Genomic DNA, 23,702 nt, shown 5'->3' with positions numbered 1-23,702 from the left:
AACATTTTTATAAAAAACTACTGATTTCAGCACACAACAATGTCGTGTGTATTTGCGGGCTATTCTTTGGGTGCTGAAATCAGCAGGGTTTTTTTACAAACAAAATCACTTGATGTGATGTCGGAGGTCCAGTCCGCCAACATTAGTCATCACTCGTAAATCGTGGAGTTGAGTTTAATCGGCGAGTGCAAAGTAGGGCTGTTGGTGGGTTTACAGCATAACGTTTGTTTCACTGCACATTGACACTTTTACATTACAAGTACATCTAGTTAAAGAGTTTTAAAGAGTTTTGGGGAGATTGTATCTGAGATGAGAAAAGAGGAGAATCAGAGAGCTGTTCGCTGCTAAAATGATGGTAGGACTAAGTCACCAGTGATAGACATTACTATTGACCAAAAAGCAAATTACTTATTTCGTCTCACTTCTATATTTTCCATTTATACTAGGTCTAGGGGGCATGAGTGATGTGCTTTCAGCAAGAGTTGGGAAGGTGCTAAACTAGCAGTGAGGAGCTGCTGCCACCGTGTGGACAAGCATAGAACATCAGCTGAGTCACTTGTAGCAAAGTCAAGATAAAAGGATACACTACCAAACAATTCTCCTATAAAGGATGTACTACCCAACAATTCTCACAAATTCTTAGCTCTTAGTGAGCTATAGGACAACTGCCATTATGAATATTCAAACCATATTCTGTTATGCATATTTAATACAGTATTATTGTTCCATTAGGGAAGGATCAACATTTACATAATGGGTACCTGGAAGAAAATGGAGGGTCATGCTTTTCCAATTTCAGTCAAGGGGAGGGTTAAGTTTTTTAATCTAGTCCAGGGTCGTGAAAAATTTTAAATGATGAAATGTCAATATTTCTCAGTGTTTTAGAATTAGTTGCTTATTAGGCTATGTATCAATGTGTGTCCGGTGGCGCCCTTCATCTCTGATTCTCCACTGGGTGTGCAATATCAAGTGTGCCTATAGGCTATTTAGTGTGGTCTCAATCAAATGATCCATAGCCTATAGGCTATTTAGTGTGGTCTCAATCAAATGATCCATAGCCTATAGGCTATTTAGTGTGGTCTCAATCAAATGATCCACAGCCTATAGGCTATTTAGTGTGGTCTCAATCAAATGATCCATAGCCTATAGGCTATTTAGTGTGGTCTCAATCAAATGATCCATAGCCTATAGGCTATTTTGTGTGGTCTCAATCAAATGATCCACAGCCTATAGGCTACGAAGTGCATGCTTGGAGAAGCACAGGGCAAAGTTATATTTCTAAGATAGCTGCTGGGATGGTGTAAATAAAACTAGGCAGCATTACATTACACACTGCAATGGATATTCCAACCCTGAGCACGGGTCAGCTCTGCTCTTACTGATCAAACACTTGTTTGTGTGCTGCCTAGCCAATGGCTGTGCTGTTTAGGCCTACGGTGGCAGTTCAGGAGGAGTGTCAAAGGCTTCTTCCGAAAATAATTTTTGATTAGGCCTAGTCCAAAAAACTCACTATCTTGCGTGCGGACTAGACTATAGTTTATTTTCTGTTCAGTTCAAGGAGAGCGTGAAGATGAGAAAGAGGACCGGAGGTCAACTTTGATAGCTTGCTACTACTATAATTGATTTGATTTAAAACAATATGTTTCTTGCCCATGGTGTAGGCCTATTTATCAGAGTTATTGACCTCACAATAAGACAGATTGTGGTGCTGAAACTTGAAGCTGCAGCTGCGGCACAAGCAATCTAAAATGGACAGCTCATGGTGCTGAAAGTAGGCAAATTTGAGTAGGCATAATTCATTTCAACATCTTCATTTTAATTAGACTTCATTTTACTAACAACAAAATGTTCTCTGCTATTCACTTTGTTTAAATTATCATTTGGGTATAGAGAGTCACTTGTTTTTTTTCCAAGCATTCAGGGAGGGTTTAAGTCAAATATGTTTTGCTGAAGGAAGGGCGAACTATTTTCATTTCAGAGGTCTGATTTTCTCCATGTAACCCTTATTATAAATAACGTTCACTCCCTTACAATATGTTTCTAAGACAATCTTTAACAGATCAGCACCAGCTTTACCAATGGGTCATCTTGATATCAGAGACAATGTCCTGCTTCATCATTAAGGGGATATGTTGAATTGACTGTAATGAAATTGTCTGAAATCCACATTTAATTAAATGAATTGATCCACATAGTAAATTATCTGTGGGCTATGTAATCCATCTTGGAAGGATGAATGAATGACCTCAATAGTCACACTGTTCTCCTTTGAAATGGTATCTCTGCTATGCCCTCTGGTCACTCTCTAATAATAGATTGGATGAGATATACAGGTTAAATAACAGATTTAACACAAAAATCCTTACTATAGATCTTACCCACTTTAGTAAACATTACCATGAGGGTGTAGAAGGGTAGAGGGCAGAGGATAGTGTTTTGTGTATGAATCCAAGATGATGAAGATTATAACCTAAAAGTAATTTCATAGAATATAAAATGACAGAAATAGTTGATTGTTTAATAATTTATTGTTTCCAAGGAGGTACAACCATATTAAATTCCTTACCCTTTTAATACAGTGACTCAAATGACAAAACCCACAAACACTTTACTGAGAAATAAGGACGAGTGCATACCAAAGACGATCATAAACCATTTATTTCAAATGTAAAATGCCACCTCGTTAGCTCCATTGACCGATACAGAGAAGTGGGTGACACAAGTGTGTGTGTGTCATGCAGTCATTCCTTTCCTGGATCCTTCCTCTTTGCCTGACACCTACACTGCAACATTCCATTCCAAATCAGTGAGAAGAAGTGACACTAAGGATAGATGTACATTACACAACAAGCACCTTGCCATTTCTAGAACTGAAAGGTGACCGTACCCACACTGAAAGGTGACCGTACCCACACTGAAAGGTGACCGTACCCACACTGAAAGGTGACCGTACCCACACTGAAAGGTGACCGTACCCACACTGAAAGGTGACAATTTCTACACTGAAAGGTTGTAACAGTAGCCCTGCTGAGCTACACTGAAAGGTTGTAACAGTAGCCCTGTTGAGCCACACTGAAAGGTTGTAACAGTAGCCCTGCTGAGCTACACTGAAAGGTTGTAACAGTAGCCCTGCTGAGCTACACTGAAAGGTTGTAACAGTAGCCCTGCTGAGCTACACTGAAAGGTTGTAACAGTAGCCCTGCTGAGCTACACTGAAAGGTTGTAACAGTAGCCCTGCTGACCTACACTGAAATTTCTCCTCTTCCACTTTCCAACTCACTGCACCATCCTTCCATTGGCTAGCAAACTTTACCAAAACCGCTCAAAAGAAATGCCCAAACCACTGAGAATAGAAAACATGCACTGGTTTATGTCATGCGGTGGAGATGCAAGCTAGTGGATACTTATGTTTCATTATGAGGGGAACTATATGACAAGTTTCCAGTTTTTCCTTCGGAGACGACAACAGATGAGCACTGATGAACACATCAAACAGAACTCTAAGAGGAAGAAGAAATAAGAATGGTTCCAAAAACATTCATTCCATTGTTGTCATTGTAATTTTTGTTTCTCAGTCCTCCTTGTGGTCTGCGACAAAAAGGCAGTGTTGAATTCCACTGGTCATCCTTTCCTATGTCTCCTCTGACCAGATGGGTAGCTCAAGAATCTCTGGTGGCGAGTGGCTGTGAGAGATATATCCCAGTACAACCTCACAGATCTCAGCACACCCGGCAGCCATTGTTAATGACATCATCATGGTGTCCTTCCCAAGCAAAGACACTGGGTTCCTATGACAAGGGGTGGCTGAGACAACGGTCGTGTAACATTGCGCATTGTCATACTGGCCCCTGATACTAGTGCCCTCTTCCACATTGTTGATTGTGTGAGGTCTGCAGGGTCTCTTTGGGAAGTTGTGACTGAGTCTGGGTTGTTGGGTCCTCAATTGTGGCAGTTGTAACTCACTCAGTGAATCTCAATATGGACCTGCAAATAGGAAAAGACAAAGACAGTTAGCTAAAAATCTGACATATGGTGAATGTATGAAAACAAGAAATGACACTCAACTAAGCATGACGTGTCAAAGTGGGCAGTGGCTTTCTAAATCTGCCTCCTTTATGGTCGTGATACTGTACTTCAAACTTGATTTGCATTGCCAAACTTTATGCTGTGGCTTCTTAGACTAGCTAGCAAACTAGCAAATTACCTTTATTATTTATTTAGCTGTCGCGTTAACAAACGTTAGCTAGCAAGCGAGCTAGCTGCTAAGATAGCTCAGTCAATCTGTGAAGATAAGATAATATGTTCGCTCTAGTTAATTGTATGCACCGTTTAGGTGCAAGGTTAGCCAGGATTATGTTTACCTGTAATCGTACATTGAACATCATCGAAGCGATGAGGTAGAGGTATGGGAATCTGATTCGCAGTCGCCAAGCGAGATCAAAAAATATCAACAAAGTCCTCGTCAATCCTTTTGAAAACACCCCGTAAGTCCGACCAGCGGACCCCGAAAAACGGAACACTAAATAAGACAGACCCGCCATAAGACAATGTCTGCAACGGCGATTATCCACCGGAATCGTATTTACAAGTTAAGAAGATACAACAGTGCATACTGCCATCGTTGTCTGGAGTTTTTAACATTCATATTTTCGTCTTTTGACGAGGTACCCCACCCCAACCGATAAATCCACCCTTCGTTTCCCGTTTTGGTCAAACGGAACATTAACAGTGTGACTCACGGAAGTTGCAATGATATCCGGCAACGTCATCATGGTGTAACTGTCTATGGTGTCCGTAAATACTCTGTTATTTTTTTGAGAATATAATCATTTGGATAAACTAGTCTCTCTTATACTGTTCTGGTTACTAAGTATACCAGATACCTTTGCATACCATACCGTATGTCAACATCACGATGTCAGCATATTATCTTCTGATAACTCCACACTACCTGAAAACTGAAAAAGTTGTTCACACTTCTCAAATGTGTATTTTGGTACACGTTTTCAAACGGCTAACTTACTTCTAAATAATTGGATGTATGTTGTGTGAAAGATACAAGTTTATATCACTTTTCTTAATTTGATGCTTCTTTCGTTTTATCACAATGTACTGTTTTGTTTTAGGATTAAACTACTGCACATCAGTGATTTCAATCCGTGCGTGGGCGTCTAAAGCAACCGGAAGTGACCCGGTGAACGGATAGTTCCGCACGGTTTTGCGATGTAAAACGCAGCTCTGTTTTTTTCCTCAATGGGTGGTAGCAGCTGTTTGCTCCATAATTTCCAGTTGAGAAAGTATGGGAATGTAGCAAGATCACTTCAAAAAATATATATCTTATTGGACACTTTCGAAAAGGCACACATTAACCTTGCCAATCAGTGTTATTTTGACTAAATAATTCCAGACATTTCAAGTTTGAACAAGTTCAGACAAAAGAGTGGGTAACTAAGCTAGCACCTAAGCTAGTAAACGGACTTAGCGACGCATCTGGACCAGTCTGGTAGTACGGTCCGGAACAATGCAGGCCATAAAGTGTGTCGTGGTTGGGGACGGGTAAGTTTATGAACGTTTACTAACTATAAATACATGATGTACCATTATAGTTAAGTGACTATCTATATTTGGTGTGAAAGTCAATAAATAAATAATATAGCTAGAAAATGTGTTCACTTGCTAGCTAATGTTAGTTAGTTTGAAAAGTTAGCTAAAGGCTAGGTAACTACCAAACTAACAAGTTCAACAATGACAATCCAACATTACGTAAGCAAATACATGCTGATTCTCACATTTGTTATTTGTGCAAATCAGCTGGTTTAGTCCCCATCAATGGGACTAAATTAAGTGGGTGTGAACTTTATGAATTAAATCACTGCTCTGCCATAGCTGTGTACATTCAGATGCTGAAACATGTCTATATTCTAGCCAAGTATCTCAACTCCGCTACCAATTATTATTTTGTTTTTTACAATTCGATACTTGGAGTAAAATACGGATATAATGTTGGCCAAAAATTATATTGCGATATGTAACTATCGATTTTCCCCCATCACTAGTAACTATACTTCGATACTTAAAAAAGTAAATGATTAAACACTTACCGTGTACCTGTGTTTGTCCTCTGTTGTTGCAGGCCATTTGTATGCTAAAATCATACTTTTTAATAAAACGCTAATAAAATACAACCACTGACTGTTACCCTGTTGCTGTATGATGGCAACTCAGACAATTGAATCAACATGGAAACAGTCAGCGATTGTATTTGATGAACATTTTATTAAAAAGTAGGGCTTAAAGCAAACAAATAAAGGCACGCAACAGAGGACAAACATAGATACATGTAAAGGTTTACAAATGTATATTTTTGAAGTATTGAAGTCGGAGGTTCCTTTCAAAAACTCCAGTCTGCACTCAACTTCATGGAGGAGTTGAGGTACTTGGCAAGCTGTATTTGAAGCTTTTGTATTTTTTTGGGGCTCAAGTAAACCTTGTCTCCAGTTATTTCTGTCATTGTTTACTTGGTCATTTCATTGAATCTAAATTGTGAAAACAGTTAACCGGTATTCATCATCTTTGCCAGCAAGCTAATGTTTCCGTAGAAACATTTTCCAGGTGTGAAGTAAAGAGAGGGAAAGGGGATACCTAGTCACTTACCCACTGAATGCATTCAACTATCCCAGACCATTACAGGTGGACTGACTCACTCTATATATGAATATTCATGTCTGGATCATAGGGAGTATTTTATCTAGACTGTATAACTCCTTGATGTTTGCAGTTCCCAACCAAGTTAAATGGCCTCAGGTCAAACCTGAGGTGTGAGCGTGGTACTAAGACGTGGTGACTCAATTCACTTCACCGACCTCTGTTTACTAACCAGGTAGATACAATGCCTTAATCTAGAAAAAAGAAACGCACACCTTTAAAGGCGAGGTGCTGGCTAGCAGAGTAGAACACTAGAAAATAAAGGAAAGCCGCACACTCTAAGAGCTCAGATGCAAAAATTTAATAACCAACGTTTCGACAGCGAAGCTGTCTTCATCAGGGTATCATCAAACACTGCGAGATGAGTCATTTATATAGTGTCAAGAGACACACAGGTGTTTGTAATAATGGCCAAGTATGGCCTAATATCATTGGTTAACTCAAATATTTAAAAAAAATGGCATACAAAGAACATACAAAAAGACAAACAAATGGATAGCATACCATGCTATGATCGTATGCTATCCATTTGTTTGTCTTTTTGTATGTTCTTTGTATGCCATTTTTTTAAATATTTGAGTTAACCAATGATATTAGGCCATACTTGGCCATTATTACAAACACCTGTGTGTCTCTTGACACTATATAAATGACTCATCTCGCAGTGTTTGATGATACCCTGATGAAGACAGCTTCGCTGTCGAAACGTTGGTTATTAAATTTTTGCATCTGAGCTCTTAGAGTGTGCGGCTTTCCTTTATTTTCTAGATACAATGCCTTAACTAGTGGTTGGTAGGTAGGTATTACCCAACAATTAGGTAACATATTTTAGTTACCCTAGTGGTGCTTGGTCAAACCTGTTCCTCACCTGGCTGGTAGTTAGCCACTCAAATAACTGTGCACTTTTGGATGACTGTATCAGAAAAACTCTGATCTGTTTGGGCACACCACTCATAATGTGTAGGAGGGATGGGAGGGTGTACACAAGAGTATGCAGCCTCTGGGCTGGGTGTGGTGGATATTGTAGGCAGCAGGAGAAATTAAAGCCCACACGTCATAGATGGAACCACAGCTGAACTGTTCTATTCTTTGATTTAAGGAGGTAATATAACTGTCCACTCCCATTCGTCGGCTAGCCTTTTATCATTTGAAATAGTGACTAGGCCTCATTTCAAAGAGTTACGGACTTGAGTTGGTTTTACTGAACCTCTTACTCATTTGAACCAAGTCTCTGAGTTCCTGGCTGCAGGGCATACAATCGTTCAAGGTAGATTTTGAAGTGTGTGTTGTCCACCCACCCAGATTCAAGTTCGGTAGGGACCTCAATGCCCTCTATAATAGACCATAGCCATGTCTTTAGCATGGTTCTTTCAGAGGATCGACATCGTGCTATAAAATTGGCATATGGCATGCACGCCTATGATTTGTTCCATAACATTGACATGTGCCTTTATTTTCTCCTCTTCCAGAGCTGTGGGTAAGACATGTCTGCTGATCAGCTACACGACCAACGCCTTCCCTGGAGAGTACATCCCCACAGTGTGAGTACCTCTACAGCCCCCGGCTGGGAGGCCTGGCCTGGGAACCCCCTGGAGCCAGACACCCCCAGCACCACACCCCTCTAATTCTCCCCTTGTCTCAGTCTCCACAACCATTATTCAGGCGAGGCAGGTAGGGCATCTCTACATAGCTGTCTTTTGCCCCCCACCTAAACCTGCAAATAGGATTTCAATTAGTTTAAATGGGAAAATGTTTGTTGGCAGCTTGGGATGCTAATCATGCTAACCTGGGGGCCTTAGCATCACACCGGTAGCGTTTGCCAGCCAAGAGTACTTAGCATCTCTGAACAGAGTGCCAGATGTAATTTGCTAAACAATTCTACATGTAGAATCACATGAAAATGTTGGCAGTCAGACGTCCTCTGGCGGGTTGGTCCCTAAAACATACTGCGCCGAACAAATGGCAGATGACCAGCAGATCAACATTCGGTGGGGTGTGTGCGCTCCCTTAGGGGAAGAAATACCTGGGGAAAACACGGCGACGTAAATTACCAGAAGGGTTTTTAGGTCTTATCAGACCTGGCACTAACTTATGTTGATCTGTATCAGTGACATAAACTGGTTTAGATAAGTGACCAGATGTTTTATTATTGATGGTCACTGGTCAGATTTACCAAGAGGTTTTCACCTGTTTGAACCCGTTCTTCATCAGAGGGACTACTGTAAAACATTCAAATGATAATGTTAAAGGGGAAATCTGCAGCTGCTACTTTCCATTTTTGGATTTATAAATGAATGAGAGAGACTCATTGATTCTTAAAGAATATAACTGATTAATGCACCATGAGCTTAGTTTAACTGTCATACCCCAGCAGAACCCAAAATGTATGCTTGTTTAACTCCAATGTTTGTAATTATTGTAAATGTAAACCAACACTGTATGGGTATTCAACTCTTACCCCATGAGGTTTGGTGCCTGCTGGTTTTCTGTTCTACCTGATAATTAATTGCCCCCACTTGGTGTCACAGGTCTAAATTGGTCTGTAATTTTGATATCTTGGATGGTCAGTCCTTGCATCTATAGGTCAGTCTATGAATTTCAGTGGTTACATTTCTCCAGGGCCAGCCTTCAACTTTCTACCAAAAGAGGTGGGGAGACGCTTTATTGTTTCACCTGTTGATTGTCCCTTTAAATAAGGATTACGAGCTTATGTAAAAATATCTAGAGACGTTCTTCTATTCCCTTATAGCACTTTAGGTTTTCACATCAAGGTAAATAGGATACACTTCTCTCTCCTTTGTTGTCTGCAGTTGATTATTAGCCTATACCCAAACTCATAGCGGTTGACTGATCCCTACAGGTTTGACAACTACTCTGCCAATGTGATGGTGGATGGAAAACCAGTCAACCTGGGCCTGTGGGATACAGCAGGACAGGAAGACTACGACAGACTCCGCCCCCTCTCCTACCCACAGACGGTAAGATTGACAGACCAGATATGCATTGCCATGGGAACAGCTGAAACATACTTACTATTGCTTTGTTTGAAATGAAGCCTTTGTGTACTTACAGGACATTCTGTCAAAAATATCCTAGTCCTCGTCTCTGTGGGTAGTAATAATAAGGATGTTTTAGATATAAGGAAACACATATGTAAGGAACACTGTGATTACGGAAGTGATTATCACAGGTACTCACTGAGATTATTCCTCCTTTCTCTCTCGCTCCAGGATGTGTTCCTTATCTGTTTCTCCCTCGTGAGTCCTGCCTCGTTTGAAAACGTCCGTGCCAAGGTGGGTGCCCTGTTTGAAGCAACTCATCATAGCTCTTAAGAATTCAATACAAGGAGCTTGTCTACAACACAGGACATGATGTTCAGTTCAAACACATTTATATTGTTTAGCTCTATTTTTCAGAGTCATTTTGGAAAAGACAGTCCATTTTGATTCTTCATAAGATTACAGATTTTTACTGGTTATATTGATCAATATTTTGAAAAGTCATGGAAACTGTAATGACAAATTGAATGGGAACCCTATGAAAGTGATATGCCCGATGTGGTCTCTCTTCATAGTGGTACCCAGAGGTCAGGCACCACTGCCCCAACACGCCCATCATCCTAGTGGGCACCAAGTTGGATCTGAGGGACGATAAGGACACCATCGAGAAGCTCAGGGAGAAGAAGCTCACCCCTATCACCTACCCCCAGGGCCTGGCCATGGCCAAAGAGATCGGTACGTGTTCAGTGACAATGAATGCAGGTTTAGGGAGTGTGTTTACTGTTAGGGACAATTCATGCTTTGAATGCAGATAACCTTCTCAACCTGGAGAAAGTGGTTGTACTCATGCATTACTTATGAAGTCATGCTCTCTGAGTTAGGCTTTAGAAAGTGATGTCTCAAAGAGAGTGGGTGAAGAGTAACTGGCTTCTCTCCTGCTAGGACAGCACATGCACACCCTTCAGAGCCATGCAGTAGTAGTAACAGTCTCCTCATACTCTCTCCTGTCGCTCAGGTGCGGTGAAGTACCTGGAGTGCTCGGCCCTGACCCAGCGCGGCCTGAAGACTGTGTTTGACGAGGCCATCCGGGCGGTCCTCTGCCCCCCGCCCGTCAAGAAGAGGAGAAGGAAGTGCTCCCTGCTCTAGAACCCCGCAGACAGGAAGTGGGCACTCGCCGTGCAGGGTGGGGAGACACAGAAAACGCAGACACAAAAGCATTTTACTTCTGAATCTTTGTTAAAAGAAACTGAACATACAGATAGGTTTAGGAATGGGTTTTGATGACAATCTGAACCCAGTCCTTTTCTTTGCATAGACACACATCACTGAAGTGTAAGAGATTCCAGAGGCCTTCTACAAATGGATTTAAACTTCTGTGAAAAGGATGCTGAAATGTTTTCTATTTGTTGCTCTTACACTCATAGTCCATATTGTTTGTTTACAGTCTTTAGAGGTTGTTTTGGGTGGAGCATGAATTTGCCAAACTGCGTACTGCAGATATTAGAGCTGTACAGCAGACAGACACTAAACTTGTTGATCATTTTTTAGGTTTACCTCCTAACAGTACAGCTAATAATTTGGCATGATGCACTGCAGTTAATGGTTACATGGGTAAGATGGCATTCTATTTGTGGGGTGGCATTCTTTATAACATGGAAATCCACAACTAGCCAAGTTAATAGCATCACCAGTTTTATTTTCACCTCCAACTACTAATTAATGTACCATAAATCTAATTTGACTAGGACTGAGTTTGGGAAACACTGGTCTAGCCAACAGTGCTTTTTGTCGATTGGAAAAGGCGTGATCCTTCAGTATTTAATGGGAGAGCTGGCGTGCCTCGTTGGACCTGTCAGTCAAAAATGTTGTATCCCCCACCCGCTCCTGCTGTGTCCCCCACCCGCTCCTGCTGTGTCCCCCACCCGCTCCTGCTGTGTCCCCCACCCGCTCCTGCTGTCTGAACCGAATCGTTGCCTGAGAAAAACAAAGCTTGCCACTTTATATGAGAAGATTGGATGTGAGGACAGTTTTGGGTGTCGATGTCAGATAAAAGCACCTCTTATAGTCTTTGGGCATTTATCAGAAACCATTCATGCAGCGATTTCTTCTGTGTATTTTCTTTGTGAATAGCCCATTTGATTCACAGTAGCCACAACTACTTGGAAGGCAAAGGAGAGAGCATTTAAATGACTGAGGAATGTTCTAACGGTAACTAAGCTACAGTCAGTAACGACGTAGTGTGTATATATATTCATCTTTGGTTATAATCATTTGAATTCAATTGGCTATTTTGTATTAAAAACATTCCACTGAAGTTAATCACTCGCTGTATTTTTAAACTATGAACGCTATATTGTTTACCAACTACAAATAAACCTTTAATTTTACTACAAGTCTAGCCTTTTGTAATTAATGCAGATGGCATGAAATGTCCTACATATACATTTTTATATTTACATATTTGAACTACAAGATATGGAACTGTTATTCAGGCATCAAGCTGCGCTCCAACTGAGCCAATGTTGTGGCCCTTTGGTTTTATGGATAAAGCAATTTGTCACTTGAGAACCATTACATTTGAATTAAACATACTGTGTGCATTTACTTTGAGGTATTCATATGTCACAGTACTTGACTTCAAGTGAGATTCATATTTATAGTAGTTACAGCATTGAGTTTTGCAATTCGTGTTTAAGCTTTTTCTTACGGACTGACATGCTATTGTACTTCCTCCTTTGAGGACTCTGAGTATGAGTACAGCTGGTTGTAGGGTCCACACATTGCAATTGTCTTAAAAACAAGTGAACAAGGAACCTTAAACGATTTACAAACCAGACAAGGTTTTATTTTACACCATTGGCATTTCAACCTACAAGGTTGCACTTTGGGTTTACCTATTTGCAGAAAAAACATCCAGAAAAACAAGGCAATAACAAATGATTAACCACAGATTAATTTGGTGTAACATGGCCTCTCGTCATGTTCAGTTGCTTTAAGGGTTTCTTCCATGAAACAGGTTGTATCCAGTCAGTTGAGTTCAGTAGTCCACACACCGTAACAATGTTCCTGAAGTTGTGGGTATACTAAAAAAAGAAAAGAGCTGGTTAGTTGGTTACAACATGACCAACTGTATTAGATACACTTCAGTCGACAAGAATAGTTGATGGCTACGCCCAGGAGTTTTTCATGGTCAAGTTCCAAGTTGTCACATGCACAAGTACAGTAAAATGCTTAACTTGCAAGCCCTTCCCAGTATTCAGTCAACATCAAAATAGTATAACTTAAAAGCCACAAGAAAAAAAAGGAACATGTAAGCTGTATACATGGTCAGTGACAGATTTACAATGTGCAGGGATACTGGATTAGTTGAGGTAGATATGTACATTACATGTAGGCAGGGATTAGGAGAAAGTGACTGGTAGCAGGACAGATAATAACAGTAAACAATATGGCAGCAGCATTAGTGGTGGATGTGTGCAAGAGTGTCATGATGTTCAGGGAAAACTATTGGTCCTACTGACATGAAAACCAGTCTCACCATTCTACTAGCTCGGCACCAATGATGTCATGGATATGGTACTTGATCTGGAATTTAACCTGTGAGTTGGTCTGCCTCTCCTCCAGTTCTGCCTTTAAGACTTCGTTATATTTGGACTTCTTAACCATGCCCAGCACAGCTTTACGACCTGGGTCAGGGGGAGGAAGATAGTAAACAGTCAACACTCCATTAGCAAAGTAGTGCTAATAACTTCTTTGTTTGGTAGCTGACCCTGTATTAGGTACTTGGTGAATCTGCCAGAGTTGGGGATGGAGAGCCACCAGCTGCCAGCGTCCCTCACAGTCAGAACCCCCGACTTCACCAGTTGCCTGGGTGGGGGTGAGATATAGCACAAGTTATGTGACTCATTTACAATGGAGCAAATGCATCCAAGCAGAGACTTTCAGATACATGAAAAGGATAAGATGCAGCATAGACGACCACCCTCAATTTTTATTTAAATCTTACACACACAGTGCCGGTTTCTTTAACAGAGATCAAGCCTAGACCAGGACTAAAAATCATGTATAATAGAGCATCTCCATTGACATAGCCTTTTAGTCCAGGACTAGGCTTAATCTGTGTCTGGCAAACAAGCTCTAGTAGAAACGAATTCAAACAAAGACTTTCAATACATTAAGAGACCAAGATTAATTTGAAAAAATAAAAAATAATCCTCGTACGTTATCTCTGAGTCTGTGAAGAGAAACTCCTTCAGCATTTTGTCTTTGTTGAAGCTCAGGTCATTGCAGGAGGGCAGCACTTTCTCCAGGAATTTATCCACTGTGCCCCGTGTCCCTCTCCCCTCCTCCCCAGCCAGGACTTTAGCCTTGTAGTCTGCAGCGAACACCAACCCAAAGGCCTCGGCGTCAAAGCCCAGCTGGAACATCAACAGCTCTCCCTGTTCCCTCAAGTCACTCTAACAAAGAGATGATGAAAATTAAGATGATGGACATTAACATAGATGGATCAACCAAGGCAATGGTCTAAATTGACAAATTTGAATATTTCTCCAGAACTAGTAGTGTTCTTTAAACCCAGTCATGGAGACCAACAAAGTGTGGAGGTTTTTAATAGTGCCCAGTACAGCGTCGTCCGGGTTTGGCGGGTGTAGGCCGTCATTGTAAATAAAAATTTGTTCTTAACTGACTTGCCTAGTTAAATAAGGGTTAAATAAAAATAAACAAAAACATTTGATTGAGACCACCAGGTTTGAAGAACACTGCTCCAGCAATATTCATTGGGTTTACAAGCTGCCTGTCCACTTGGGTCCTATCATTGTGTATGCTGTAGAGTTGGTGTTTTAGGACAATTTGTGGAAGGGCGTCATTGAAGAGTTTGCGTGGGAATAATGTCATAAGGTCCTGCAGGGTGGCTTTGACGTCCAGTGGTCCCGCTGGGAAAAGAAAGGGACAAGAAAGGAAACGGACAACAAGTCAAACATACTGAACACTGACACATTTAGCTAGCTAGTTACATTTAGGTTTGAGAAAAGGCACCTTCTCCATTGTTGACAGCTCCAAACTGCTTCTCATTGCCAACTCTTCGTTTGTTCAATTTAAACGTGTCTGATATAAGGGCCCGTTTTCTGTTCATAACTGAGAGGCATGAAAACATTAACAATCGTTGTGGACTGCTAACGTTAGTGGCTAGATACAGTAGCTAGTTGTTATTATGAAGACAGACAGCAGCATGCTAACGTTAAAATAAATTAGCTTCTAGCCATTTGTCTACTAGGGTAAAGTTTATAATAAGGGTATTATTACAAAATATTGGTTTGTTTTCCATAAGTATATTCACTAACAATAAAATGGATGTCCATACCTGACATAAAGTAAGCATTGCTGTAGCAACTCCTTGTCAAACAAGATTTTCCAATCGTTTAAACATTCACCGGACAAAATGATTGTGTCAGAATGACAAGACAGCACCCGACTCCGAAACACACCGCCACCTATCCGTCAGCATCAACTATTACACATCCTGCAAAACAGAAGTAACGTTAGCTAGCTAGCTAGCTAATAAGACGGTGGTGAGTAAATTCACATTTTGTAAAATGAGTTGCATCTGCGTTGCTTTATCAAAACATAGAAAGTAGCATGCATAACATAATGTAGCATGCATGCAGTTTGTGTTGAAGGGAACTGCTACTAAGTTAATATTATTGTGCATTTACATCAACTGTTAGCTAGCTAGCTATCTAGCTCGCTAGACTGCTAGCCATGCATTTGCAATGCTGAAGTTACATTGACTGGAGGGTAGTGTAATTAAAAAAAAAAAATCTGTTATTACATTGATGTAACATATTACAGTATTTATGTAATAACAAATACAGTGATATTAACTATCTAGTCCACATAGCTACCTAATTTAGTTACGCTTGCTTTCAGCCAGTCATATGAGACAGCAGTGGCAGAAACCGAAGGTTTGGGTACTGTACGTTAGTCACTAGTTAGCTAGCCAGACTGCTTCTGTGGTTTGCATCCCAAAGGAGAGCGATGTCTAAACATTTTCTAGAAAGACTGCAGTGTCCATGAATAAATAGGAAGAAGCAATGTGGTTGACCCATTCTGGCTCTCCATCTATCCATCCTGTTCTTCCAGATCAGTTAAAGGTCCAATGCAGACATTTTTTTTTATTTTTTAAATATCAAATCATTTCTGGGTAACAATCAAGTACATTACAGTGATTGTTTTGAATTAAAATGGTCAAAAAGAAACTGAAATAGCTTATTACCAAAGAGCAATTTCTCAAACAAGAATTTTGATAGGAGCGGGGAGGGGAAAACCAACCTCTTAGCAGAGAGGTTTGCAACTTCTTCTTCTGTAGGTTTTATGGCAGACTAGAACCCCGAAAGGTGTTTTACCACCACCAACTGGATGGGTTGAAAAACCAAAACCATACATGACAGTGAAAATTAACTTAATCTGCCCAAATAAAAATAGTACATTGACAAGACCAAAACTTGGCCAGGCACGACTCCAACACCATTATTAAGTTTGCCGATGACACAACGGTAGTAGGCCTGATCACCGACAACAACGAGACAGTCTATAGGGAGGAGGTCAGATACCTGGCCGTGTGGTGCCAGGACAACAATCTCTACCTCAACGTGATCAAGACAAAGGAGATGATTGTGGACTACAGGAGCAAGCACGCCCTCATTCTCATTGACGGGTCTGCAGTGGAGCAGGTTGAGAGCTTCAAGTTCCTTGGTGTCCAGATCACCAACAAACTAACATGGTCCAAGCACACCAAGACAGTCGTGGTGAGGGCACGACAAAACCTATTCCCCCTTAGGAGACTGAAAAGATTTGGCATGGGTCCTCAGATCCTCAAAAGGTTCAACTGCTGCACCATCAAGAGCATCCTGACTGGTTGCATCACTGCCTGGTATGGCAACTGCTCGGCCTCCGACCGCAAGGCACTACAGAGGGTAGTGCGTACAGCCCAGTACATCACTGGGGCCAAGCTTCCTGCCATCCAGGACCTCTATACCAGGCGGTATCAAAGGAAGGCCCAAAAAATTGTCAGACTCCAGCCACCCTAGTCATAGACTGTTCTCTCTGCTACCACACGGCAAGCGGTACCGGAGCGCCAAGTCTAGATCCAAGAGGCTTCTAAACAGCTTCTACCCCAAGCCATAAGACTCCTGAACAACTAATCAAATGGCTACCCAGACTATTTGCATTGTCCCCCCCTCTTTTACACCGCTGCTACTCTCTGTTGTTATCATCTATGGATAGTCACTTTAATAACTCTACCTACATGTACATATTACCTCAACTAACCGGTGCCCCCGCACATTGACTCTGTACTGGTACCCCCTGTATATAGTCTCGCTATTGTTATTTTACTGCTGCTCTTTAATTACTTGTTACTTTTATTTCTTATTCTTATCCATATTTTTAAACTAACCAACTGCGTTGGTTAGGGGCTTGTAAGTAAGCATTTCACTGTAAGGTTGTATTTGGCGCATGTGACTAATAAAATTTTATTTGACTTCCTTCCTTCAAATCTCAATATCTCCCTTCACAGGCTCTAGGGCCTGAGAGGGTGGTACGGCTTGTGACAATACTCCATCCTCCGCTGAGAAATATTTCAATCCCAGGAACCGCTCCGCCGCATCCACAATGATATCTATTTTTCTGGACTTTCTCTCCACCTTGGCAGTACCATTAATCACCATAGCTATAAAGGCCACAAAGTCCACCTTCTTAACCTTCAAAATATTTGGGTCCTGCTGGTGAAAGGCAACCACTGCAGCCTGCAGTGAAGGCCTTCCACAACCATGGACTCATCAGGAGCACCATTCGAACACTCAACCCTTTTAACAGCTGCTGCATATGAAATGCTCTTGACAGCCCTGACTTTGGCCACCTCATTCTCTTTCACCCTTTTGATGTTCCTGAGCTCACCAGTGCGTTCTTTCTTTTAAAGAATGTACCAAATAGTTGATTCGGCCACACCTAATGTTTTTGCTATCTCTCCGATGGGTTTGTTTTGATTTTTCAGCCTAAGGATGGCTTGCTTCACTGGCAGTGACTGCTCTTTGGACTTCATATTGAGGGTTAACAGCAATAGATTCCAAATGCAAATACCACACTTGAAATAAACTCTAAACCTTTTATCTGCTTACTTGTAAATTAACTAATGAGGGAAAAACACACACCTGGCCATGGAACAGCTGAGCAGCCAATTGTCCAATTACTTTTGGTCCTTTAAAAAAGGGGGATCACATATAAAAAGTGCTGTAATTCCTACACCGTTTACCCGCTTTGGATGTAAATACCCTCAAATGAAAGCTCATATTCATTATTTAATTTCAACTCCAATATGCTGTGGTAGACAGCTAAAATAACAATAATACCTTGGTCAATGTCCAAATATTTATGGACCTGACTGTATCAAATAGATTCTTCAAGATTAGTAATCCGATCAGCTGCTCGTCATTAACAAACCGCACTGCTACAAGATACGAAGGGTCATTCTCAGCCCTGTACGCCAAATTGCTCCATTTTCCATTATTTTGGGCAATATTCAAATTCTCCTTGATTCTTCCACCATTAGATTCCCAATCCACATCAGTGTGTCCGCTTTCGCCATCCTTCCTCCTGTCAACAATCTAAGCCAACTCCGTCTGTTTTGCCCCAGGTTTGGAACTCGCTTTTTTATTGGTCTATTAATTAATCTACACCAGGCAGGCTAAAACTCCATCCCACCTAAATAGACTGACATTTCAGGCAGTCTTTCAAACAGCTAAAAGGGCATTATGATTTTTTAATTTCACACACTTCAAAGTGTGGAAATATGTAAAAACCACAGGAAAGTCACATTTGGACTGCTTTGGGCTTTTAATTAGGAGTAGTATACAAAAAGGAAAGATTGGAAGAGATTGAGTCAGACACAGACTATCAGATTGTTATTTGAATGATTATTAACCAGATATATGTGTCTCTTCCTAGATCACCATGGACCAACGCCACCAGTCCCACCACAGACAACAACATCCAAACTCCAATCACCACGACAACCACCAGTCAACATTCAAGAGAGACATGGATGACAGTGGGAGAGGTCATTTCCAACACAAGCGCTTCAGACCCGGTCAGAACCATCACCCGGCTGGCCCTTCAACACCCCCATCTAGCCCCCCAACCCAGAGCCTGAGCATACAACGACAGCTGTACGAGAGAGACTTCCCCTTATACAAACAGCCTGTGGAGGTGGGACATTTCTCCCTGGACTCTGAGCGCAGGTTTTTCAATGATGCCCGGCAGCTGCGTTACTACGTGGAGCCGGAGAAGAGTTGTCCTAACTTCGACCTGAGGGACGGGTACAGGAGCCGCTTCGTCAAGAGGGACGACAGGGTGAAGGAGAAACTGGACCACATCCTCAGATGGATCCTGGCAAACAGGTCCAAGCTGCAGTCGAAGGACACAGCTGCTTCTTCTTCCCCATGGTAACACCACTAGTGTCAGTTTAAGAGATGTTATTTTGATTGATACATTATTCATCAATAGCAACACCTTTCTGTCTAGTTATACAGATATAGGCCCACTAATTGTCAGTCATCAAGGCCATAAACATTTCAGAATGGGATCAGTTGTGATGGACACAATATTCAATATACACACACTCAATATCCTCAGTCAATTCTGTGATTCCTAGTCACAAGGAATGACTGTGACTATATTAACCTGTGTGTTCTGACAGACATGTATTCTTTGATCGACCTCTCCTACCAGTGCATTAGGTGTAGACATTGTGACATGGCGCGGCCACCTAACCAAGCTGTTGACCACGCCTTATGAGACCCGGGAGGGCTGGCTGCTGGCTGTGACCAGGATGGGGGGGACACTGTACATCAGTGAGGTAGAGACGGAGGCTGCACGCCGGGACCGGGAGAACCGCACCGAGAGGCACGAGGAGATGATGTACTGGGGGTACAAATTTGAACAGTACACCTGTGCAGGTAGAGGATGGCTTCTTCTATTCCTCTTTTGCTGTACACACTGAGTTGTTACAGTACCTTGCAAAATAATTCATCCCCCTTGGCATTTTTCCTATTTTGTTGCATTACAACCTGTAATTTAAATTGATTTTTATTTGGATTTCATGTAATGGACATACACAAAATAGTCCAAATTGGTGAATTGAAATGAAAAAAAATAACATGTTTTAAAAAAACTGAAAAGTGATGCGTGCATATGTATTCACCCTCTTTGCTATGAAGCCCCTAAATAAGATCTGGTGTAACCAATTACCTTCAGAAGTCACATAATTAGTTAAATAAAGTCCACCTGTGTGCAATCTAAGTGTCACATCATCTGTTGCATGATCTCAGTATATATACACCTGTTCTGAAAGGCCCCAGAGTCTGCAACACCACTAAGCAAGGGGCACCATGAAGACCAAGGAGCACGCCAAACAGGTCAGGGACAAAGTTGTGGAGAAGGACAGATCAGGGTTGGGTTATAAAAAAGATCAGAAACTTTGAACATCCCATGGAGCACCATTAAATCCATTATAAAAAAATTGAAAGAATATGGCACCACAACAAACCTGCCAAGAGAGGGCCGCCCACCCAAACTCACGGAGACTCCCCAAACATATGGAAGAAGGTACTCTGGTCAGATGAGACTAAAATGTAGCTTTTTGGCCACCAAGGAAAACGCTATGTCTGGCGCAAACCCAACACCTCTCATCAGCCCGAGAACAACATCCCCACAGTGAAGCATGGTGGTGGCAGCATCATGCTGTGGGGATGTTTTTCATCGGCAGGGACTGGGAAACTGGTCAGAATTGAAGGAATGATGGCTGGCGCTAAATACAGGGAAATTCTTGAGGGAAACCTGTTTCAGTCTTCAAGAGATTTGAGACTGGGACGGAGGTTCACCTTCCAGCAGGACAATGACCCTAAGCATACTGCTGAAGCAACACTCAAGTGGTTTAAGGGGAAACATTAAAATGTCTTTGAATGGCCTATTGAAAGCCCAGACCTCAATCCAATTGAGATTCTGTGGTATGACTTAAAGATTGCTGTACACCAGCGGAACCCATCCATGAAGGAGCTGGAGCAGTTTTGCCTTGAAGAATGGGCAAAAATCCCAGTGGCTAGATGTGCCAAGCTTATAGAGACATACTCCAAGAGACTTGCAGCTGTAATTGCTGTAAAAGGCAGCTCTATAAAGTATTGACTTTGGGGGGGTGAATATTTATGCATGCTCAAGTGGTAGGCATGTTGTGTAAATCAAATGATACAAACCCCCAAAAAAGTAATTTTAATTCCAGGTTGTAAGGCAACAAAATAGGAAAAATGGGAGGTGAATACTTTCGCAAGCCACTGTATGTTGTGGTGGAGTTTCAGATGATTGATTGCTGATGGTTTTTATTGATGGTTTTATATCAGTATGACTTGAGATTGGTGTACAGTTCCTGAAAAGCCTACACCCAGAAATGCATAATATTTCTCATACTTGGGATGGTAGTTGGAGGCCTTGGATGGTTTTGAAATGTCTGTAATCTTCTTTCAGATGACGCCCAGAGTCTTCCAGATCCAGGTGGGGTTGTAAACACCAACGAGGCCTTCTGCACTGTAGTCCAGACCCGGCTAGCCGAGCACAGACTGCTGTTCTCTGGCGAGGTGGACTGTCGGGACAAAGACCCCAAGGCCCCGTCTCCTCCAGCCAACTACATCGAGATGAAGACCTCACTGGAAATCTCCACCCCCAAACAACGCAGTAACTTCCACAGGTAAACTATTCCCAGATACGCTCTGCACTAGCCCCCTATTATGGAGACGGATTGCACATCTGCATATCCGTATCTTATATCTCTGGATATCTGCAGTTGGGCAATTCCATGTGAACGGAATTTCGCTGAGAGTCATATTTTTCTTTAAACTGTATGCCAAACAAAAGCCATTGATTTCAAAGTTTAACAATCCATACAACTGTATGCACACTGACTATGTTGAACAATTTACACAATAAAAAAAAAAACATTTACTTGAAAAATTGTGCAGGTGCAAAGTTTGGTAACAGAATTACGGTAAAATCTCCTTCAGTTTTATTCTGTTACCAAACTTTGTATCTGCACAGTTCTTCCTGTATTTGTACAATTCTCAGTGTAAATTGTTAAAAGTCATCTCTGTGCATAGAGTTGTATGGTTTGTTAAACTTTTAAATGTTTTTTGTTAGACATAAATTTTAAAGTGAAAAATCTGAGTCTCAGCGTAATTCCATTGCCATGGAATTGCCCAGTAACCAGCTCTGTTGTCACTGTCTGGTAAAGACATGTTTTGCTGATGAATATACACAGAATGAAACTGGAACCAAGGCTAGCTCCTCACATCTTCAGTTGGAACATTTTCCCAAGAGAGTGAAAATGTGTGTTTTCTCTTGTGTATGTTCTCCATCCAGGTTTAAACTACTAAAGTGGTGGGCCCAGTCCTTTCTTCCTGGGGTACCACGAATCGTAGCTGGTTTCCGTGATCATGACGGAGTGGTTGTGTCTGTGGAGACTTACCACATCTCCAAGATATCTCAGCTTATCAAGGTACGGTTTGTGTTTTATTTTCTTCTGAAAAAGAAAATACACATTTGTAACAGGTCCCATACCAGTAGGTCTGTGTAATATAGGATGCCTATTTTGTGAGTTTAAAAACAATGTGCGTGCTTGTTTGTCCTAAGTGGTTGTCCCTATTCTCTCACACAGAATGAAACCAACTGCTGGAAGCCAACTGTCTGCATGAACTTCTGCTGTGAATTCCTGTCCTTCGTGAAGAGTGTGGTCACAGAAGACAATCCAAGGTGATGCTTGATATGGTTAAGATTCTTTTTAGAGTACTTATTTTATTACAGTGCTCATAACCTTTACTTTCTGCTCCCATTAAAAAAAGCTTAAGAGAACTTGCTATTGCATACAGTCAAGGGTTTCCCTAGAAACGTTCTGACTCTATTTAACTATGTTATTTCTTTCTGTCAGGGTGGTGCACCTGTTCTCATGGGATCCACACCGAGACGTCACCTACTCCATCCACAGAGACTCTCAGTACTCCTTCCTACCAGACTGGTACGTCAGGGAGATGACCAGTTCAACCAGTCGTGAGACACACCACCACCCACCTCAGACCTGATTCAGAACAAACCTGACAATGGCCCATATTCACAAAGCGTCTCAGAGTAAGAGTGCTGATCTAGAATCAGGTCCCTCATCCTATTCAGTCTGATTTAGTAGGCAAAACTGAGCCTAGATCAGCACTCCTACTCTGATATGCTTTATGCGTACAGGCCAAGGTTTTCACCAGTATGGACTTGAAACAATACTTTAACGCTGAAACCTGTTATTTGATAATGAAGTAGAAACACACCAAGCGCCCTGAAGGAGTAGGTGGGTTCTGACGGGTCGGTTTTTGACGATAAAGAAAGCCGTTTTATTGAACTTCCATTTTCCTCCCAGAGTGGCTGAGTTATGTAGTGTGGATCAGCATGGACTTTAGCATTCACAAACCAGCTTTTGGGACTTCCTCACAAATGGTGTCCAGGTTTACAGAAAACATGTCTTTCCTAATGGTTTGTTGTGTCTTTCTTTTAATGTGAAGTATTTACGTTTTTCACCTCATCTCTGATTTGTATTTTTTTATTTTATTACAAAATTCAGTGATTTGAATGTAACAGTTGCGGTTTGAAGTGTCTGCTCTGAAACTGTCGAACGATAGTACCATAACAAGATTTCATTTCCCAATCAAACCTTTTTAAAATTAACCCCATGGGCATATCGATCACTTATCATGTTCTTTTCTGAAGTACATTAATTAAATTATGCCACAAAAAAATACATATGCACTGTAAGAACATCAATATTGCATAAACAGTTTTAACCAAAGTTTTCATGGAAACTGTCCAGTGTCAGAATGCATTATCCTTTGTCCTATAATAAATTACACCTCTATTGAA

The 23,702-nt window shown here is 41.4% G+C and overlaps 3 protein-coding genes and 1 long non-coding RNA gene across 7 annotated transcripts; 2 read left to right on the top strand and 2 right to left on the bottom strand.

The window, feature by feature from the left end:
* Positions 1-2,509: 2,509 nt before the first annotated feature.
* Positions 2,510-5,134, bottom strand: LOC106601745 (uncharacterized). Its single transcript, XR_006769245.1, has 2 exons — positions 4,899-5,134; positions 2,510-3,984 (listed from the first exon to the last, which is right to left on the bottom strand). It is a non-coding gene; the product is annotated as an uncharacterized lncRNA (long non-coding RNA).
* An 89-nt stretch (positions 5,135-5,223) lies between these two features.
* On the top strand, positions 5,224-12,097 carry LOC106601744 (ras-related C3 botulinum toxin substrate 1). Of its 2 annotated transcripts, none has more exons than XM_045715504.1 (6): positions 5,224-5,556; positions 8,175-8,246; positions 9,566-9,683; positions 9,936-9,998; positions 10,280-10,443; positions 10,720-12,097. In XM_045715504.1, exons 1-6 carry the CDS (start codon positions 5,522-5,524, stop codon positions 10,778-10,780), a joined length of 513 nt encoding a protein of 170 aa, XP_045571460.1. In that variant the 5' UTR covers positions 5,224-5,521; the 3' UTR covers positions 10,781-12,097. The 2 variants fall into 2 exon arrangements, with proteins under 2 accessions (XP_045571460.1, XP_014049576.1); XM_014194101.2 differs by having other exon boundaries at positions 5,228-5,556; positions 10,280-10,439.
* Positions 12,098-12,522: 425 nt separating this feature from the next.
* On the bottom strand, positions 12,523-15,222 carry LOC106601743 (serine/threonine-protein kinase 19). Of its 2 annotated transcripts, none has more exons than XM_014194099.2 (7): positions 15,067-15,222; positions 14,742-14,840; positions 14,493-14,638; positions 13,926-14,161; positions 13,474-13,571; positions 13,243-13,396; positions 12,523-12,787 (listed from the first exon to the last, which is right to left on the bottom strand). In XM_014194099.2, exons 1-7 carry the CDS (start codon positions 15,071-15,073, stop codon positions 12,742-12,744), a joined length of 786 nt encoding a protein of 261 aa, XP_014049574.1. In that variant the 5' UTR covers positions 15,074-15,222; the 3' UTR covers positions 12,523-12,741. The 2 variants fall into 2 exon arrangements, with proteins under 2 accessions (XP_014049574.1, XP_014049575.1); XM_014194100.2 differs by having other exon boundaries at positions 13,243-13,390.
* LOC106601672 (decapping and exoribonuclease protein) lies at positions 15,181-23,702 on the top strand. 2 transcript variants are annotated; one of them, XM_014194022.2, is made up of 7 exons: positions 15,181-15,274; positions 18,708-19,204; positions 19,491-19,717; positions 21,279-21,498; positions 22,167-22,302; positions 22,462-22,556; positions 22,732-23,702. In XM_014194022.2, exons 2-7 carry the CDS (start codon positions 18,714-18,716, stop codon positions 22,880-22,882), a joined length of 1,320 nt encoding a protein of 439 aa, XP_014049497.1. In that variant the 5' UTR covers positions 15,181-15,274; positions 18,708-18,713; the 3' UTR covers positions 22,883-23,702. The 2 variants fall into 2 exon arrangements, with proteins under 2 accessions (XP_014049497.1, XP_045571459.1); XM_045715503.1 differs by lacking the exon at positions 15,181-15,274 and adding an exon at positions 18,173-18,396.

The sequence above is a fragment of the Salmo salar genome, chromosome ssa03, assembly GCF_905237065.1.
Source record: "Salmo salar chromosome ssa03, Ssal_v3.1, whole genome shotgun sequence".
Classification (NCBI taxonomy): domain Eukaryota; kingdom Metazoa; phylum Chordata; class Actinopteri; order Salmoniformes; family Salmonidae; genus Salmo; species Salmo salar.
This window is presented reverse-complemented; position numbering and strand designations above follow the sequence as displayed.

What these genes read in the sequence shown, in the direction of transcription:
- LOC106601744 (XM_014194101.2), top strand. Translation starts at nt 5,522, where the DNA reads ATGCAGGCCATAAAGTGTGTCGTGGTTGGGGACGG. An exon ending in TGTGTCGTGGTTGGGGACGG is followed by an intron (nt 5,557 to 8,174) that starts GTAAGTTTATGA and finishes CTCCTCTTCCAG; the next exon opens with AGCTGTGGGTAAGACATGTC. An exon ending in GGAGAGTACATCCCCACAGT is followed by an intron (nt 8,247 to 9,565) that starts GTGAGTACCTCT and finishes TGATCCCTACAG; the next exon opens with GTTTGACAACTACTCTGCCA.
- LOC106601672 (XM_014194022.2), top strand. Translation starts at nt 18,714, where the DNA reads ATGGACCAACGCCACCAGTCCCACCACAGACAACAACATCCAAACTCC. An exon ending in GCTGCTTCTTCTTCCCCATG is followed by an intron (nt 19,205 to 19,490) that starts GTAACACCACTA and finishes CTCTCCTACCAG; the next exon opens with TGCATTAGGTGTAGACATTG. An exon ending in TGAACAGTACACCTGTGCAG is followed by an intron (nt 19,718 to 21,278) that starts GTAGAGGATGGC and finishes ATCTTCTTTCAG; the next exon opens with ATGACGCCCAGAGTCTTCCA.
- LOC106601743 (XM_014194099.2), bottom strand. An exon ending in TTCACAGACTCAGAGATAAC is followed by an intron (nt 13,572 to 13,925) that starts GTACGAGGATTA and finishes ACCCCCACCCAG; the next exon opens with GCAACTGGTGAAGTCGGGGG. An exon ending in GGTGCCGAGCTAGTAGAATG is followed by an intron (nt 12,788 to 13,242) that starts GTGAGACTGGTT and finishes TTCTTTTTTTAG; the next exon opens with TATACCCACAACTTCAGGAA.